We start from the raw sequence: 19,283 nt of genomic DNA on the forward strand, positions 1-19,283 counted from the left end.
GTCAGGAGTCCTGCTCCCGGAGCGGCTGTGCGAACGTCGCTGAGGCGTGTTGGATCTGTAACCGTCCGCGACAGGTGAAAATGGTGGTGGTGGTGACGGTGGTGCACGACGGAGTTGGGTAGCTTGAGAAGCCGCTTTATGTGCTGCCTGTACACTTGGGCAAGCTGGATCTGTAGCATGGTGACCATCATTGCTGTTCGCGCAGTCCGGGAACGTGGGTGAGGGGCATTGCGCACTGGTACATCGACAGCGCAGGTGGGGCAGTGACGATGCTGTGACGTCAGGCAAACATAAGCCCTGTGACCAAGTTAAAAACAGATTGCACATTGTTGTGCACGGGGACAGTGTGGCTTACACCGGGCTACTAGCGCAGTGTATGCTAATATATTGTCATGCAAAGTTATGAGAGCTGTTTCAGTCTTGCTCTTCATCCGGACAGACAGTATCGTGAAGCCTGGGGCGTCCAGGTTGGCTGATAATTCTGCTGAGGTCGTGTGGGTTTCAATTTCGTGTACGATTCCGCAGCAGGAACTGTCTGGGCGTGCCACATAGCTCAAAACTTCGTGGAAGGTGGTCTGAATGGCGGGAGTAGTGAGCAGGGACAGTTTTTGGTACAAATTTCGGTGTGGACACAAACAGGCAGGTTTTTATGTGCCTAGATTTCGGCTTGCGTTTCTCTGTATTTGTTGTCGGTGAGGGCGCGGCAACACGCGCCGCAGACATGACTTGAGCAGGTGGTCAGGGTGGTCAGCACGGAACCTCCTCACGGTCGCAAAATGAGCTTGTGGCCTTAGAAACCGGCAGGTGAAACTAGTGGTGGCCGTACGTTTGTTGAATAGCGTGTTCTTGTTTGTTGAACGGTGTGTTTGCCGAACAAGCGTCCAACCTTCAGAATGAGGCGTGGACGGCGTGGAGGCAAGCGTTGAACGAAGGCAGGCATCAGAGACGAACGCGACCCCCGAGGCCTTACCACAGGCGCGGCAAGTCGCCTCCAGTGGTGCGCCGAGGGATCCAAGAAGGAGAGATGAAAACTTGGTGAAAATGGCCAGGAACCAGTCCAGGGGCAGAAGTACTTGACATCACCGTAGTCCAGGCGATGACAGCGAGCGAGCGGTGGCACTCACATTACAAAGAGTGCAGTGTTCGCGGTGTTAGGAGTGAAAGCAGATGGAGCGTTAAGAAGATGCATCCGCCACTCAGGAACGTCCGGGTCCTCTCGATGGTGGAAGTGCCGAAGGCCCGAACATGCCTTGAGTGCATCTCGGAACAACGGGCGACCAAGCGGTCATAGGCGCACACACAACGCTGTGCATTCATGTGGTCTCCCCTCGTGTGGCACTTTATTAATGCGATAGCCCAGTCCAGCGTCGGCCGTCGTTTTGGCAAAAGTCATTTCGAATTGTACAAACCCAACCACACATACCCAACCATGCAGACCATCCGTGTAGTGCTAAGAAGTTACTGAACTAATTCACTTTCTCAATGTAAATTAGTCATAAAAATCGTAAAGTACGACTCACACGCAAAATACAGACATGATAGCGTCGGATTGTAATTTCAATATACAAGAAAACTTAATTCTGTTACGCGGAAACTGAAACAAATCCCTTTTCCAACGTTTCTGCCATACATAGACCAGCTATAGAGCCCGAGATTTGCGCGCGCCTTCGCGCGCAAATCTCTGAGGCCGTGGGGCAGCGTGCCCGGTTCCTTGCAACACCTCTAGATGGCGCTCACCTCGGATGCATCGCGGCCCATGCAAGAGGCCGCGTTTTAAAGCGAAGCTTTCTATGCTCACTGATTCGTCCGTGACTGCCGAACGCGATCTGCAGGAACGCCAACTTACACAAATGCATAAAACACTACAGTTTACATTCGCATAACCGCGCAAGCATCGGCTGGCTGGCCGGTCAGTGCCTGATAACGGTGCGAAGCGGCGAGCTCAGCAAGAGTAGCGAATGGGCACAAAGTTCACTGGAAGTGCAAGGTGCGTCTGGTATTCATGACACCACCCCTTTTGCGATTAACTGAGCTTCCCGGCTTATCAGAGACAGCAAGTGCCCGTGAACGCAGGCTCGTCTTAGGATCTGGAAAAAAATCAAAGCCCCTTTCTTAAAGAAAGATGCATGAACACCACGCTACCCACACGAACTGTATATATCTGCATTGCATTACCCGCGTCACGCAGTGCATACCCGGACATCGCCATGAATAGGCCGCGGGTGCAGCACACGGCAGAAGAGGCAGCCATACGCGAACGCAAGCGCGAGCGCGATCGCGCCCGTGAGGCCGATCTCGTGCATAGTTAATGGCATGCAGAAGCCATGTGGGAGACGCCTGTACAGTCGTGATGCCTACTGGTCTTGTGATCGCCAGTGTGTACATCAGACCGAACACTTCTCGTTGTGACGCGCAAACGTTCTTGGCAGAAACGATGAAGACGAAGTCACACAGTACGACGATCCTTGTGGGCGGTAACTTTACCATCGATGTAGCGAAAGAGTACAGCAAATGAATCGAGAGTTTCATGCTAGGTCGCTGCTTGTTGAAAGTGAAGACGCTACAGAGACCTATGACGCGAGACTGTTCCTGCATTGATTTCACGTTTGCAAACAGGCTGTGTCATGTTACGATGGGAGAGCCTCTGACCGTCTACCGCAGCGATCACAAGGCAATATTGTGCAAGCGTAGAGTCGTCCGTGAAAGTGTGTGTGCGTGTAACGAACGGCTACATGATCTAAAATAAATGCTACGCAACATAACGAAATTTGTCTTCATTTAACTTCAACGTTCAAAAAATACTACGTTAAACAAGCAATCAAATCACATATGCATAGCATCGGCTTGCTCAGCATTTCTTGGGTTTGTTGCGTGGTCGTTGGCTTTGGACTGACTTTGATTCAATTTGCATCGGGGTAAAGTTTCACATTCAACCAACTTTCCTTAAGAAAGGGGCTTTGATATTTTTTTTACCGGTAAACGCGCTTTCGTGCATCAACTATGCCGCCAGCGTTTTTCGGTAAGCATTACGGTTACATGAGCTGCAGTTGCCGGGAAGCGTGAGAAGCAGTCAGAGATTTTTTTATTTTTATCGCGTTCCACTCTTAAAGGCAAAGCTTAAGCGTCCACCAATCTCTCGTGCCAGATCACCCAAGCTTCTAGTGTATCATCTCGATTGTCTGCAGAATTGCTGCCAAAATACTTTATAAAATACCATGGAATATTTTACATAATTTGGAGTTTACTCCTTTCCCGTGAAGTCATGTCATTTTCAACACGGTATTTTCTATATTTATATATTTTGTTCTATAATCAAAATTTTGATCTAGATCCTGTTGGGCATGCACGTTTTATAGTATAGTTGTATAATTTGTTTTGTTCTACAAAGCGCAGCAAAAATCTATGGCGCGATCCACGGCTCCAATGATGATAGAAGGGGTGGGTTGGCGTAGCTCTAATTCTGGCAGGTGTTTCTCTGGCTTTCCGAAACTTTACTCAAATACCTATAGAATAATAACAATTGTTTATTAGTTTCGCAGATTTCATGTCTTTTTTTTTATTCACGTCTATTCGTTTGGGTCGTAACCTGTGCAGTGGGCGTCCGTTCAGCTTTATCACTTTTTTTCTTACTTTTCTTGCTAGTTTTCTTATCTCCTTTCTTGGGTTTTTTTGATTTCTTGTCTTTCTTGCGTTTATACTTCGGAAGCAAGTTCTCGACACACCTCCCGTTTATACATACCTGCAAGCAAAGGTAATTAGGAACGTAAAAGTTAACACACGCAATGACCATAGCCAGACATATAATACAGGTAACCAGCTTCGCTGTTTATTTTTGCTGTAACCAGGGTAATACGCGGTATACAAGTATTCCTAGTTTCGCGTAGCAAGTTTGCCAAACTATGACCACCACGATGAATTTAAAGCTCGCAGCAGACATGCCAAAAGTGCTGCATTGGCGGGCGTACTTCCCCGTTCGTATAGCTCAGTGGTGGCCGCTTTGAGTAGAATGCATCTTTGCTGACTTATCACTGCTAGCCGCAATGCCCTCTTTGAAATACAAATATCGCTTTTACAGAGCGACTTTGCATCTTGTCGATGGCATAGCTTCGCCTAGCGTGCGCTGTGCAAGCTGATAGGGAGCAGTGTAAACTAGTTACTTCTCTGGCGATGAATGTAGAAGCTAATGATATTGGCATTGAAGGAATATACCAATACATCACATTGACACTGCCAATTAAAACACGTCATTTATGAGCCGGGTATGCAGCCGGATTCCTCTCTTGTGCATGCCTCTGGACACGCTGCGCCATCTACCGGCTCCACAGCAAAGGCTTGCCATAGCGCGTGTGTGAATATGTACATAGTCACAACGCAAGACGCGGGTTAAATTTCCTCCAGCAGCAGGAATCGTTTTATGGAATTCAACGTCGTCGAAAAGCGGCACATACCTAATGGTGCATACACACCGTCCGAAGCTGGCATAACACAGGTTTTAACAGCGCAGATGTTTAAGCTTTTAGTTCCGCTGTTGAGCGTTACCAGAAAACATAGCCCAGCTGTGCGCCGCCTCGGGTCGCCTAGCAACCACCTGAGAGAGCACTGAGCCATGTAAGCTCTTTGCGGCCCACGCGCGTAGGGTGGAGTCGTGACGTCACAGGCGAGTAAAAGCTCGGAACAACTGCCGCGGCGACAAACCTCTCGCCGACGGAGTAGAGATACTCCGTGCGTAAGTGCTGCTGCCATGGGTAGACCGAAGAATGTCCGGACGCCTCAAGAAGAAACGGCTTACAAAGAATACGTCATACTGCCAAGCGAGAAGTGATGCGTCTCCGCCAAGCTAATCCGAAGCATGCCTAGCTGCGGCTAAGAAGAAGCGACGCCGAGTCGAGGATCCCGAGTTTCAGCCCAAGGAACGCGACAGACGGTGCCTGAACGCTCGACGTCACTGACAAAGTGATCGCGGCCTCCGACTGCTCGAAAACTTCCAGCGTCAAGTCCACCGAGACATCCTGACAAAAAACCTAGCATAACCTCGCAAAACCTACAAACGACTTAGCCAAGCCTACCAACAACTTAGCAAAACCAGCATAAGCTCGAAATACCTGAAGACAGCTTAGGCAAGCCACGTAAAACCTAGGTGATTACAAGCTCCGCTATTGACTCCAGCCTTGCACCACGAGTGCAAGCTGGGCACGTTCTTTTTTCTTTTTTTTAGCGCGGCACAGTCCCCTGGTCGCACATTATCCGTTACCCAAGTTGATTCGACGGTGTTCACAGCGTGTTTACAGGAGGTATTCAGAGACCTGGATTGGGAAGAATTGGGGATAAGAGTTAATGGAGAATACCTTAGTAACTTGCGATTCGCTGATGGTATTGCCTTGCTTAGTAACTCAGGGGACCAACTGGAATGCATGCTCACTGACCTGGAGAGGCAACGCCCAAAGGTGGGTATAAAAATTAATCTGCAGAAAACTAAAGTAATGTTTAACAGTCTCGGAAGAGAACAGCAGTTTACGATAGGTAGCGACGCACTGGAAGTGGTAAGGGAATACATCTACTTAGGACAGGTAGTGACTGCGGATCCAGATCATGAAATTGAAATAATCAGAAGAATAAGAATGAGCTGGGGTGTGTTTGACAGGAATTCTCAGATCATGAACAGCTGGTTGCCATTATCCCTCAAGAGAAAAGTATACAACAGCTGTGTCTTACCAGTACTCACGTACGGGGCAGAAACCTGGAGGCTTACGAAAAGGGTTCTACTTAAATTGAGGACGACGCAACGAGCTACGGAAAGAAGAACGATAGGTGTAACGTTAAGGGATAAGAAAAGAGCAGATTGGGTTGAAATCTTAGTTGAAATCAAGAAAACGAAATGGGCATGGGCAGGACGCGTAATGAGGAGGGAGGATAACCGATGGTCATTAAGGGTTACGGACTGGATTCCAAGGGAAGGGAAGCGTATCAGGGGGCGGCAGAAAGTTAGGTGGGCGGATGAGATAAAGAAGTTTGCAGGGACAACATGGCCACGATTAGTACATGGCCGGGGTAGTTGGAGAAGTATGGGAGAAGCCTTTGCCCTGCAGTGGGCGTAACCGGGCTGATGCTGATGATGATGATGATTATTATGATGGTGATGATGATGATGATGATGAAGTTGGTTCGACGGTTGGTATTGTTCCCGGATCCCCCTGCATAGCAACTCGGTGGACTGCGAATTACACGATAGACTACGCGGGGATCCCTAATGGCGAGGAAACTGTTAGAGAAAAAAATGAATTATGAGGTCTTCCATGCCAAAACCATGATTTTATTATAAGGCACGCCATTTTGGGGGACTCTGGAAAAATTTGGACCACCTGGGGTTTTTTTAACGAGCACCTAAATCAAAGTACATGGGTGTTTTTGCATTTCGCCTCCATCGAAATGCGGCCGTCGTGGCCAAAATTTGACCCCGCTATCTCGTGCTTAGCAGTCCAACACCAGAGCCCCTAAGGAACCACCGCGGATGGTGAGAGACACCTTTAGCTTGCTGACGGTGCGTCACAACAGCCGCCATATCGCACGTCCTCTCCGAATCAATGTTATGCGAAGCAGTGTGCGAGGAGCCTACCACGTCAACGAAACGACCATCGAAGCACCAAGACGCAGGCGACTGTTTCATCATTTACATCACATGAATATCATGACATTTATCTCATGATTTATCACTTATGCTCGTCATACACACTTTCCATGCTATGTCAATTTTGGTACATAAAAAGTTATCGAAACGACCAAGAGAGGACCAAGAAGTAGGCTGCTAGATAGATAGACATATACGGTCAAGGAGGCAAATTTCTCCAAGAAAAGTTTCGAATTTAATATCCTAACAACGCTAATCACAATGAAACCAAGCGTGAAGCCACAAACCCAACCCACCAACACGATAATGCATGTTAAACTGACTTACGAATAGCGTTCAGCGTTCCTACTTTTCAATGCGATTGGCATTCTTAAAATACTCAAGGTGGTTTGTCGTATTTATGTTTCTGTGTCCTTGGCCGTTCCTCCACCAATTTCTGTTCCTGGCAAGTCCATGGTCTAATGAGTAGAGCATTGGGCTACAGTGCTGAGGGAACTACGTTCCAAACCGGCCATTTGACCAACTTGAGTAAACGAGTAGGTGACACTGGGTATGTACTGCTCTTTATTGAACCTTCTTACGCCAAATATGACCACTGGGTATGTGTCGCTTTTCAATGAACTCCGTTGAAACCAAGTTGCGTAACTCTCCATGTGCCACTGGGTATGCGTGGCTCTTTGAGACCAAGAAGTATCCTTTAAATTTTGTCTGGTACTAGGCAGAATGAAACCTGAGTAATCTAGAATGAGAAATGTGCCACGCCAGAACGTCTCGGCGGTGTTGCTACAAGGCGCAACATGTCCAAACGTGTGCGAGACCGAGCCTCCCTCCTGAATATACCTTATGCATCACCCGTTACTGTGATGGCTGCAACGTTCGATGTGTCGCAACTGTGCTTCAATGCTAATGGCATTAACGTCGATGTTCATCGTGTGATAGGTTCTGCGAATATATATTTCTCGAAAGTTCGGCGTACGATAGTCTTTATTTATTTCTGAAAATCCAGTTCTTTGCGATTGTAATGTTTATTCTGGTAAATATTTTTTGTTCATTAGAAAAGGCGAAACACCGATTGCGATAGAAAATTAGCAACGATAGTAGTTTTATCGGCCGTACAAATATGTAAACATTGGCTTACTAAACAAATTATCAAGCATGAACACGTCTCGCTCGACGACAACGGAAACTCGCTGTCAAAATGCTGGAGCGAAGAGTCGTGGCAGCAGCAGCGAGCGAATCGACCTTCGTCCATCTCTCGCTTCATCGCAAACGCATATGAACTAAGCGCATATGAAGCTACTCAGCGCATAAAAGCTACTTAAAAACTAGGCGCATATGAAGCTACTAGCACTACGCGCAGGCTGCAAAACATCGCAGATCGCTTTGAAGATGAGGCCCGCGCGGGCGCGCACTTTGGCCACGTCGCAGATCGCTTTGCAGGTAGAGCGTCCGCATGCCGCGCTGTAAGCAACATCCGCCGGAGAAGAACGCCCTCGCCCGACCCCTCCCTCCCTCCCTCGCCTCAACCGCGTGCCTCGCGCGCGACAGAAGAGGCACGCTTCCGCCCCGCCTTCCTCGTTTGCGCACGCGAGATTGAGCCGCGTTCGCTGGCTCACCGTCGCACGCTTTCACTCGCACATACAGCGTAGAGTCGGCGGCAACGACTATATCGTCCTTGGATTTATACGGAACCTCATGGTGACGGCGACGGTGACGCCGGCAGTGGCGGCAGCAGTTCGCCTGGAATGTCCATAAATTGCTATCGCAGTAGAAATTTTCGGCGGATGCTTTCTCGAGTCGAGCTTCCCGTTTTTCTCTCGTTCACTCGTTTTCTTAACGTTCAAACGTGGTCAATGACTGTTCATCAAGTTTGATTAGGTTTGGTGCATTCAAAAAAAAAATTTAAATCTAGTGGCTGCTGATAGCAATTTTTGATTTAGGCAATGCCTGTCTGAATAAAAATTGTTCGAAATGGCAAAGGTTCCAGAAACAGAACTATGAAGTTTACAGCTCTAACTCAGCAATAAAAAATTGTATACCAATTCTGTAAATTACATTTCACAGTACATCCAAAGCAGGCAAAACAATTTCTATTGTACATGGCTCTCATACATACCACTATTATGTGAATAGGGCTTTTGCGAAACGCTTGTAAACAATGTAATAAATTAACGTAAGCTGTAAACTTATGTAGCAAATTTGTCCGCTTTAGATGTTCGATCGGTGGCATCTTGCACAATGGCGATATCTGTTTTTCATGTGGAGGGACAAACTTGTGAATTTCCTGCTTCCCAGTTTTGTTCACTTAAGTTTTTTTTATGTTATTGTAAAAACAATTAGGTTCTAAATCAATTTTTTTTGGAACAGTCACTAGAATTTTAGATTTTGCTCTAAAAGGCGAGAACTTTCACTAAAATTGGCCCAGGGGTTATCTCTGCGTTTTACGTGCATCTGAATAGGCCGCGTTGCAGTTGGGGCCGAGCTAAAGCTTCCTCTTAAGATGCAGTCAACTTTTCACGAACATACCCTATTGGTCCTCTTATCGCACACGCTGCCATCGATGAGAAGCATCGGCCAATGAGAGTCAGAGGCTTGGAATTCTATGCCGTGGACAAAGCACTGTGCTACGCAGTGCTGGACACCCAGGTTCTGCAGAACAAGAAGCATAGAGTGAGAAACGGGGGCAACTGTGTGTAGAAAAAAAATGTTTCTTAAACGTGATCATTTTCCCGGCAGACGTACCTCCATGTAATACGTGCGTTTCAATGTGGGATATGTCATCTTGCATTGCGTGTTTTTATCTAGCATTTGTCCGGGCAAATAAATTGTCTTCTTCATTTTTATTTTCGTGATTGTCTCATTGTTCCTCAAACAGGAAGCTTCCATGGACCTGAACAAAAAGAACGTTTCCGGAAAATTATACAACGTTCAACTTTGACATACATAGCACAATTTGGCAACTAGCGCGTCTAAATTATGTTATAAGGTGCCCAGAACCAGTGCCCTCGTGCATTGCGGTCTGATATGTGTCCCGATTTTATGAAACACAGGTAAATCGTGCGAATGGTTTAAGAACGCGAGTGAGCTAAAACAGGGCGCAGTTAAACGAATATTGTAGGCCACGGTTCTGTGTGAGGAGTAAGTCACATTGTATTTTCTATTCTCATTGTGCATTTAGTAGCAGCTAATTTCTAACTTCTCAGATTAAAATTCTGGGGTAAACTTGCAGCGGGTCAATTTTAAGCTTTCTGGAAAGCGTCTCTTGAATAGATTCATTCACTGTCCTAAAGCATCCCTCTAGCTAGAAGAAAAACAACCTTTAGAATCAAAGTGACTAGATCGCACTCATTCCCAGCACGCGCCCTATACACAAACGAAGCCTTTAACTTAGGACACTGCTTAGAAAGTTACAGGGCACTGACATTTCTCAATCTTCTGATGGTTATCAAGAGACGGCAAGCTTGTCGCAGGCTAGGCCAACCATTGATGTCAACTTTCCAGTGAAGGCTTCATAAAACAAACAAGAAATGTTTTTCAGATAACGTACCACGAAACTAAAGACATCATATAGTTACAACAAGAAGAGAACTGATAGCTTCTGCTGTCCTCTTCGATATAGCTCATAATGTAGCCATCTTCCCAGGGGCAATTCGTGGAGTCCGACTTGAATGACTTAATGATGCCGTCGACATTCGTGCCATCGTGTGAGCAGCCCAACCTGAAAGTGATTCAGGATGCAATTTTCTGATATTACATGCTTGAAAAAGAATGTTCATGTAACATTGCTTATGCCTAAGGGCTTTTATTTCAAATACGGGAAGCAATGTGAAACGAAGTCAGCAAGTTAGTATTCGCCTAAGGAATTCGACAAATGCTTGCAAACAATGGCGCATTTAAGGTTTACAGTGCCAAATATTTGTCTCAGATGAATTTGTAAATTGTAGTTCTCTAGCTATACATATTTATTAGCGTCAGCCTCACTTATTTCGTCAATATGTCGGGAATGTGACTCAGTCTAGTACAAAATTATGTATCTGAACATATGACTAAGAAAAAGTTTACGAGCCACATACTCACCCCCACAGCGTTTATTATTATTGGGAAGTACTATATATTTTGTTTTATTGTCCCAAGCTGCAAATTGGGTTATGAGAGACGTCCTAGTGTAGAGACCCTAAATGGTTTTTACCATCCGCAGTTCTTTCAAGTGCATCCAGTGCACGGTATAAGAACGTTTTTACATTTCGCCTTCACCAGAGTCCGGCAGGGATTGAAACCGTAACATCGTGCTAAACAGCTAAAGAGCCACCGACTCACCGCAGCTGGTTGAACAACAAATGCGTGAAATTTGTTGCAGGCGGAGGCGTCCAAATTGCGTTAACATAAGACTGCTTAACGAAGTCTACTCTAGCGCAATCTACTGTACAATCTACTTAGCGCAATCTACTGTAGTTTTATCTACAGTATTGATGAAAGAAAGCGATCGAAAAAACACTAAACTAAACAACAGATCATAACAATGACAAAGACAGCACAGACGTTTACCTAAATTGGAAGCACGAGCGCAAAAAACTAGGCAAGGTACACTGTGAAAAAATAAACAAATACTTTTATCAGACATATACAGCGCGTCCCCCCCTCCAAAAAAAATGGCGTTACAAGTCATTAGATGACTTGTAAAGACGCGCGCCAATCTCGTCGAAGAGTAACGGCAGTGGGGATGACTATATATATATATATATATATATATATATATATATATATATATATATATATATATATATATATAAATATGTAGAGAGAGAGAGAGAGAGAGAGAGAGACGGAGAGAGAGGGAGAGAGAGAGACGACGATTCGTTATGCGCGCCATTCTTTCCATGAGCTTAGCGACAAGAAACCGCTGCCATGGTAATCAAAGTTCGAGAAAGTTCGTAAAGGACCTTTGCTTAAGCATTCGCGTCCGAATGCGAAATCACATCTGAGCCGGTATACAGTGAGGGTGTTTCGCTCTCTCTTTCTTTCTTTTTCTCTCTCCCTTCCCCATCTTTCATCCCCCCATCCCGCTCCCATGTGTAGGGTAGCAAACCGGTTAAGCTAAACTGGTTAACCTCCCTTCCTTTCCTTCTCCAATTTTTCCTTCCTTCCTTCCGTTCCCTTTTATTCCTTTTTTTAGGATCAGCTGCTCACGGACAGCCAATGCGCTGATAACGTAAGCGCAGCGTATTTCAAGCCATTGACGAAGTGATAAAAGCAGAACCAATTTAATCAAAACATTGCGGCATTCTGGCTAGTATATCGCTCCTGTGGCGAAGTACTTCTCACTATCGAAGTATTAAATACTTCGATAGTGAGAAGATCTTTGAGCATATTTACAACCATATCAGCATCAATATGCAACGCGAAATCATTAGTATTAGGAGCCACCACGGAAATATTCAGCTAATCTCTAGTATTTAGAGTGTACAGCTTTCTTTGGCTACTGTTTTGCATGGTCGGGAGGTGCTGACCGGACATCTTTCATTGAGGAAGGGCAGCCTGAAAGCATGTGAAGTTGGAGGAGCTAGTACTCGCTGACTGCTTTTTGTCGCACTGGCCACTTATCCGGCGCCAACTACTCTGAAAGGACTGACGTCACGCTTAGATACGCAAGCGCCGGCGTCAGAGACAGGGCTGAGTAGCGTTGAAAGAGTAGGAAGTTTCTGGTTCCGGTTTTTTATGATGTCGCGGGTGCCCTACAGTAAAAAGAGGGCTGTTATGATTTATGTCTGTGACGTTGTGTGAAAGATGTACAGAACAAATGAAATTGCGGAAAGAAATCGGCTGGCTTTCTTCCAGCTGGGTAAATGGTCGGAATAAGAAGATCTTTCGTTAAATGAAAAGGACATGTACATGTGAATATTGAGCCCCATTCACGCAATTGTGAGGTATATAGATTTGGTCATTCGTAGCGTGTCGTTCGAGCAGTGTATTTTTTCAAGCAAAATGAGCCCACTAAACTTCTTGTTTCTGCATGGCGCGAATGGCGCAGAATTGTAGATTATGAAATTCTAAGCATTCTTTTTTTTTCTATCTTAAGAGGCACAACACTAATCAAAAAAGCTAGCTGAGCTAATAATTATTACGTCTCAAAAAGGAGGCTACATTATCAGTGCTGAGCTAGACGGATGCAAACATATTTTTGTACATTACAATAATACTTACGTATGCCCCATTTCATGTGCCATGATGCGAATGCCAATATAAGTGTACGCTTTGTCTTCGCCTAGCTGTTGACGCTTGTCGGTGCAAGCAGACGCCACAAATGCGAACCCTTAATGAAAACAAATCACATCATTTAAGCTCCTTCCTCTCTACATGGGAGAAAAAGTATAGGCATAACACACGGCCAACACACAGACACGCCTCGGCATTCTCGGCAACCTCCAAATGGAGGTCACGTGTACTATATTTTAAATTTTAAATCGCAATATGCAAACCCTACACTTCTTAAGCATAACAAAGACACGCATAAGCACTAACACTTCCGGTTACGCGGAGTAAAGTAAGGATTTCAGAAATAATACTTTTAACTTTTACGCTGAGCCTTTGTCTGGTCTGGTTCGAATATTTTTATACCCGAAAAAGGAGTCAGAGCTACTTCAGCGCTCACCTTGAGCTACTGGCTGCGAAAACGAAGTACGCAAAATGATAAGGCACCAGGCACACAAATTGCTCCATGTGCCTTGCATAAGCGTAGGTGGCGCAGAATGGCCAAGAGCCATTTGCATCCGTCCGCGAGATAGTTGCGACGCTATAAGTGACCGTCTCGATGAACGAAGTGGGGCGCTTGAAGACGCATTTCGGGAGAAATGGCACGCAACGTGGGTTGACGCAACAAGTTCATAAGGGAAGCAACCCAGTGGTCACTCCGTTGCTTCGGAAGCGCGTCGGTGAAGGAGAATCAGGACACATCATAGGTGAAAACAAGGAGATTCACTACACCCGATGCCAAAGACGAGTGGGATAAAGCATGTGCATAAAGATGCTTGCGTCCAGACCGGGTAACTGACGCGAATATCATGCTGTTGGAGCCATAGTTCACAGCGGTTGAGCCGCCAAGATGAATCTTTCAAAGAGGCAAGTCAACACAACGCATGGTGATCTGCCATCATGCTGAACTGGCGTCCGAAAAGGTGAGGGCGCAACTGGCCTATTTCCCATATGATGGCTAGACTCTTTTTTTTGTCAGAAGTAAGCAATAGCGTACTTGTCAAAACAAGGTTTACGCTGGGCAAACACAATGCCAAGGTCAATGTTGGTTGCGTCCGTGTGAATATCAGTTGACGAGGGCGGGTCAAAATGTCGAAGAATTCGAGGTGACGTATGAAGATGCAGAGTGGAGTGAATGCATCGTCTCGTGCTGGTGAGAATACCGAAAGGCAGCTGCCGCTGCGGAGGTCAGCCAAAGTTGTCATAACGCAGGCAGAGCCACGGTTAATATGACGAAAAAGGTTAGTGACGTTTCACGCCGTGAACGAGGATGGCGCGCAAGTGCATGGGCGATATAACGCAAACTACTCTATCAACCCTCGGTGCGCCTACCCTGTCCACATAACTGATCATATTCAAAAGAGCACCCGCGATGCCACGCCACACGCAGCAGCCGCCATAGTAGAATGCGCCGCTGTAAACATTTGTTTACTATTTAAATTGCCTAGCACGGAGTCTGCGCGTAAAAGCAAACATAAAGAGTCCCCACTTGATGACTGCGGGCACTCGCTGTCAAAATGCTGTCATGAGGATTCGCGGCAGCAGCAGCGAGAGAAGTGACCTTCGTGCTGTCTATGGCTTCAACGCAAACTCAGCGGTGAGAACCAAGCGCACGCAAAGCTACGAGCCATCAGCCCACCTAGACTTGTCCCCCAAAGCAGATCATTTTCAAGCTAAAGCGCGCGCCACCGCGCGTAGCCGAAGTACAACGCCCCCCCTCCCCCCCCCCCCCCTTCGGTGGCATGGTGCAATGCGCGATGCGGAATACAGCGCGCTTCCTTGCGCATGCGAGGTTGAGTCGGCTCACCGTAGCACGCTTTCACTCGCACAAACACCGTACGGTGCCTGAGGATGGTTTTGCCATGAGACGAACGCACTATGTATGCACCAAAAAGAAAGCCAGTAGCAACTGCCAAAGAAGGTCAACCCAGCGCGCAACCGTCTGTTTTCCTCCTGCGCCCGATGCTTGGCCTCGTTTCTACATCTCCACTTCGCTCAGCGTTACCCGCACCTTCCTCTAGGTGCCGGTACTTTGCCGCGCGCTCTAAAACCCGTTAAACTTCGTAGAGTACTGCCACGCTTTAAAGAATGCCGCCTCCTCCTCGCGCGCTCTGGCCGAGGCCGACGCCGCGTCGCTATTGGCCCTCGCTACTCGCGCCGTGCATCAGCGCCATTTTCACTCGAGAAGCATCTACGGAGTGGCGAGGAGCGCATGTTGGCGCCCTTGCTACGCTTGAGCAGTGTAGGCGGCGCCTCGGTTGAGGAGGGAGCGTGAAAGAGAGGAGAAACGAAGAGTAGTGAAGGTGGAGGAGGAGAGTGTCCCTACTTTACGAAGTTTCAGGGTTTTTATCGCGCTCGGCGCGCTCCTTCGTACTACCCCCGGCGTGCGATTTTCTTCACCTCCAGGCGCCTTTGTTCACTTGCTTGGCTGTCTAAGGCAAACACCGCCGATTTGAAGAGCTGGCCAGTTACGCTCACGCGTAAACAAAGGTTCGGCAGGTATTACACTCTTGCAGCACAAGGCGAAATCCTCTGGACATTTGGTAGTACATAAAGCTAGACAATCAGGGTTAGACTTCTATGTATGACATTTTGGCAAAGCATTAAGTTATACAATAGAGAATTACTGCAAGACATAACGAGTCGCAGTGGGTAGTACACGTGTGGCAAAAAGCGACCTGCTCACTAAGCCGCAGCGCGTTCAGCTATATATTTTCACGGCAGGAAACGTATCAATATCAACTGTTCTGGCCCCATCTTGAACGCTGAGAATTGTTACCGACAGCAAGGTATTTCTTTCGATAGCTAACTTCGTCCCGGGGTATTACCGTAAGGAAACAGGGGTGTAGAAGTACAAGAGGTGAACAAATTGAGCCTAAGTAGAGTCATAGATTCTGCGGTCTAAAGGACAGCGAATGACAAACAAAACAACTACGAAGTAACAAGCACATGCACCACAATGGTGGCTTGAAATGTCCACCTTCAGGGGAAGCAAAAACTGCGTCCATGAAAACATATAATGACACACAATAAATTATCAGAATTCTTTCAATGAACAGGTATACAAATATGGTTTCGCATAAGCGTTTTTTCATGGTATTTGTGTGGCAGTTGTGAATAATTACAGATGGCATTTTTTTTTTAAATAAATCCTATCGTGTGTAAAGTTTATTCTTTTTTGTAAAACATGTTTTTTTGTAAAACAGCCTTAGTAAAACAAGAGGTCTTAAGACATACGGCTCACCTTGAAGCACGCTTTCCTGCCTCGATCCTTGTACGGCAATCATATCTCTCCTGAAAGACATTTTTGCAGTATCTCAACATATTGGTGATAAATGTAAGCAAGTGTCCGGAACACACTATAAAGCTGACACTGATATGTTCAGATTGGAGTACACCATCAAACAAATCTGGGCGCCAGCAAAATAGTTTTTTTTTTCATTTAGTGCGGCTAATAGTTGTCCACTTTTGGGACAGTAAGTACTTTTTAAATTAGCCATGCTGCATAACTTTTTTGGGCATAACACTATAGCACGGAGGGAACCAGCACTTCAAACACCGTGTATAGGTCGCATTGAGACCCTTTTACACAAGGACACATTCACAATTGTGGTTTAGTAGAACAGCGTGTGAAAAGCATAGATTTATTTGCACCACATTTCTCTAACGACAAGGAGTATGTTGCATTTACCGGGTAGTTATTTCTTGATGATATGGAGAGGTCACTGAACTATAGCCCCTTGTTCGAGTTTCTCTCCCAGATTACTACCATTACACAAAGGCAGCGAGAAACCATTTTTTCACAGGAAAGAAGCCACAGAGAATATTTTACTCCCTACCTATTTCTGTTTCTAATATTGAGTTACCGTTTCTAAACATGCACATCTTAAATGGTCAAACGATGGGAGGTATCTTCTTACCCTGTTGCGAAGTACACCAGGTCATACTTTCCATAGGTTTCATTGTTTTTTGTCACAAATTCAACGATGGCGTAAAGGGATTTCAGGGCATCTATTCCCGCGCCTATATAAGTGAAGTATTTGCCCTCTTGTTGATACTGCAATAAAAAACATATGGCACATAAATATCCCCCCTCCAAATCAAAACAAAATTATGATCATTGATTCAGCAATCCGTATCTCTGAATGGGGATTTAAAATATCGCTCTCTTTTGGCCACCCTGTAGACACTCCTCGGACTACGTCGGAATTATACGGTTTTGTCCTTGAATCAACTGCTGATTGCTATATTGAGATTGCTTCTTTTCTTCTTCTATACATATATGTGGGTCCATGCTGAAAAAAAGTTGAACAAAGAATGCGAAATAGTGGACTCCGACTTTACCTATTTACGTATATCTTAGGTTTCCTCGATATCGGACTGTGCCAGTGCCAGATGTTCTAAGCGACTCATATACGGCGTTCCTATAGTGGTATTGGTGCAACACTTTTGTTTCCTGCAGGCTTTCTTACAACGTAAAAGTGTATAAAAAAAACTTGGACGCTCATCTCATACATAAATTGTACTAGTGGCTTAGCGAGATTAGCGCCCTCGAGACGGCGACTATAACTGTCTGTCTAATCTGTTAAGCTTAGTAGCTCTTAAAATCATTTTGGGAATATTTCTCGCTCCTGGGCAAAGCCACCATAGGTGTTGAAGGTGTGCTGCGAATGTGGGGGCGGCGCACATTACACAGCTCACGTGACTTTCAGGCATTGTAGACCAGGCCCTGGTGACAGGAGGTGATATAGGACGCCACCGCTCGTAAGTTCCGAACAGAAAATTCCTCCCGACGAGAAAGAAATAAACGGGTGGATTGAGGAGCGTATTCCTGATTAAGACGTTATTTTTGGACTAAGAGGTTAGGCCAATAGTTCGGAGGAAATGTATCGGGTGCATTTCTGTGTGTCGGAACGCTGTGTCACTCGCGACCAAATGCGTCAGAAGCGTGGATTCAGTATGCATTGACGAATAATTGGAAATAGCTGGAAGGTGGTATTTCTTTTCGAAAATGCCTGGCTTTTTGAGAACTTTATTTTGAGGCACTGAACGGGTAAGTGTGGATGCCAACCACACGGATGCTACTCGGCGTATCATTGGCCTGTGGTGTAATTACTAAGACATGTGCGGTCTTCTGTCCTTTCTGGTCGAGTACCTTAATTTCCGGGATGTGTTAGACTGACGAAGGCAAACGCGGCATTCTTCTGAGTCAGCAGCCGCGCCTGTTGATTGCACAGTATCCGCGAGAGAGATTCATTTGTGGTGATCGGAGTTTTGACGACGCTTTAGGCCTGATAGTAAGGTAACACCATGGCGGATGATCGTTGAACTTGGTTGAGCAGGGAAAATGAGATAACTTTATTGAAGAGTCACCTTAAAAAGGCTCCGAGACAGTGCTAGAATATACGTGCTCTTGAAATGCTGGAAGTGAGGTGAGATTTCGCAGCGCCACTAACGCTCCTATCCTCCTCTACTAAATTGAGTTTCGACGATTACCTTGTTCCGAAGTGATGCGACTGCGCTTGCCATTTCATGCGCTTTTAGATGACTAAGCTTGTGCACTAGTTGTCGAGCCATCTTGGTACGAGATCCGTGATTATCCGTAACAAGTGCAAAGCTTCATTCAATGTGTTGCGAACGTCTCTGAACCATTTGGCGCAAAATTTGGAAAAAGCAACATCGGCTGAAATAACAGATCAAAGAGCACAATGTGCCCATTAGGTGCACCAAAGTATAACGATCTTTTTAGGGCAAGCCCATTGTGCACAAATAAATTTACATTACACTTCAACTATTCCATTTTCAACCATAATTTATTTTCGATTATCCGCCGCCTCTTTTTTTTCGTTTTGCCTACACTTGCTTTCTGCCGCAGTGTTGATATATCATCAGCCTGGCCACGCCCACTGCAGGGAAAAGGCCTGTCCCATACTTCTCCAACTACCCCGCTCATGTGCTAATTGTGGCCATGTTGTCCCAGCAAACTTCTTAATCTCATCCGCCCACCTAACTTTCTGCCGCCCCATGCTACGCTTCCCTTCTCTTGGAATCCAGTCCGTAACCCTTAATCGCCATCGTTTATCTTCCCTTCTCCATTACATGTCCTGCCATGCCTATTTCATTTTCTTGATTTCAACTAAGATGTCATTACCTCGCGTTTGTTCCCTCACCCAATTTGCTCTTATCCCTTAATGTTACACCCATCATTCTTCTTTCCATAGCCCGTTGCGTCGTCCCCAATTTAAGTAGAGCCCTTTTCGTAATCATCCAGCTTTCTGCCCCGTAGTTTAATACTGGTAAGACACAGCTGTTATACGCTTTTCTCTTGAGGGATAGTGACAACCTGCTTTTCATGATTTGAGAATGCCTGCCAAACGCACCCCAGCCCATTCTTATACTTCTGATTATT

At 45.9% G+C, this 19,283-nt stretch overlaps 1 protein-coding gene across 2 annotated transcripts in view; it reads right to left on the reverse strand.

The window, feature by feature from the left end:
• Positions 1 to 3,506: 3,506 nt before the first annotated feature.
• The window catches only part of LOC126543397 (venom metalloproteinase BumaMPs1-like), a 29,322-nt gene continuing 13,545 nt past the window's right edge, over positions 3,507 to 19,283 (reverse strand). For both annotated transcript variants that reach the window (XM_072285104.1, XM_072285103.1), the window contains exons 9-15: positions 16,795 to 16,931; positions 16,119 to 16,168; positions 12,827 to 12,935; positions 10,173 to 10,343; positions 9,368 to 9,515; positions 9,152 to 9,274; positions 3,507 to 3,739 (exon numbers count right to left, since the gene is read on the reverse strand). In XM_072285104.1, the coding sequence (XP_072141205.1) occupies positions 3,557 to 3,739; positions 9,152 to 9,274; positions 9,368 to 9,515; positions 10,173 to 10,343; positions 12,827 to 12,935; positions 16,119 to 16,168; positions 16,795 to 16,931 (921 nt within the window). In that variant the 3' untranslated portion in view covers positions 3,507 to 3,556. The remainder of the gene's footprint in view (positions 3,740 to 9,151; positions 9,275 to 9,367; positions 9,516 to 10,172; positions 10,344 to 12,826; positions 12,936 to 16,118; positions 16,169 to 16,794; positions 16,932 to 19,283) is intronic.

This window comes from Dermacentor andersoni, chromosome 10 (genome assembly GCF_023375885.2).
Source record: "Dermacentor andersoni chromosome 10, qqDerAnde1_hic_scaffold, whole genome shotgun sequence".
Taxonomy (NCBI): Eukaryota; Metazoa; Arthropoda; class Arachnida; order Ixodida; family Ixodidae; genus Dermacentor; species Dermacentor andersoni.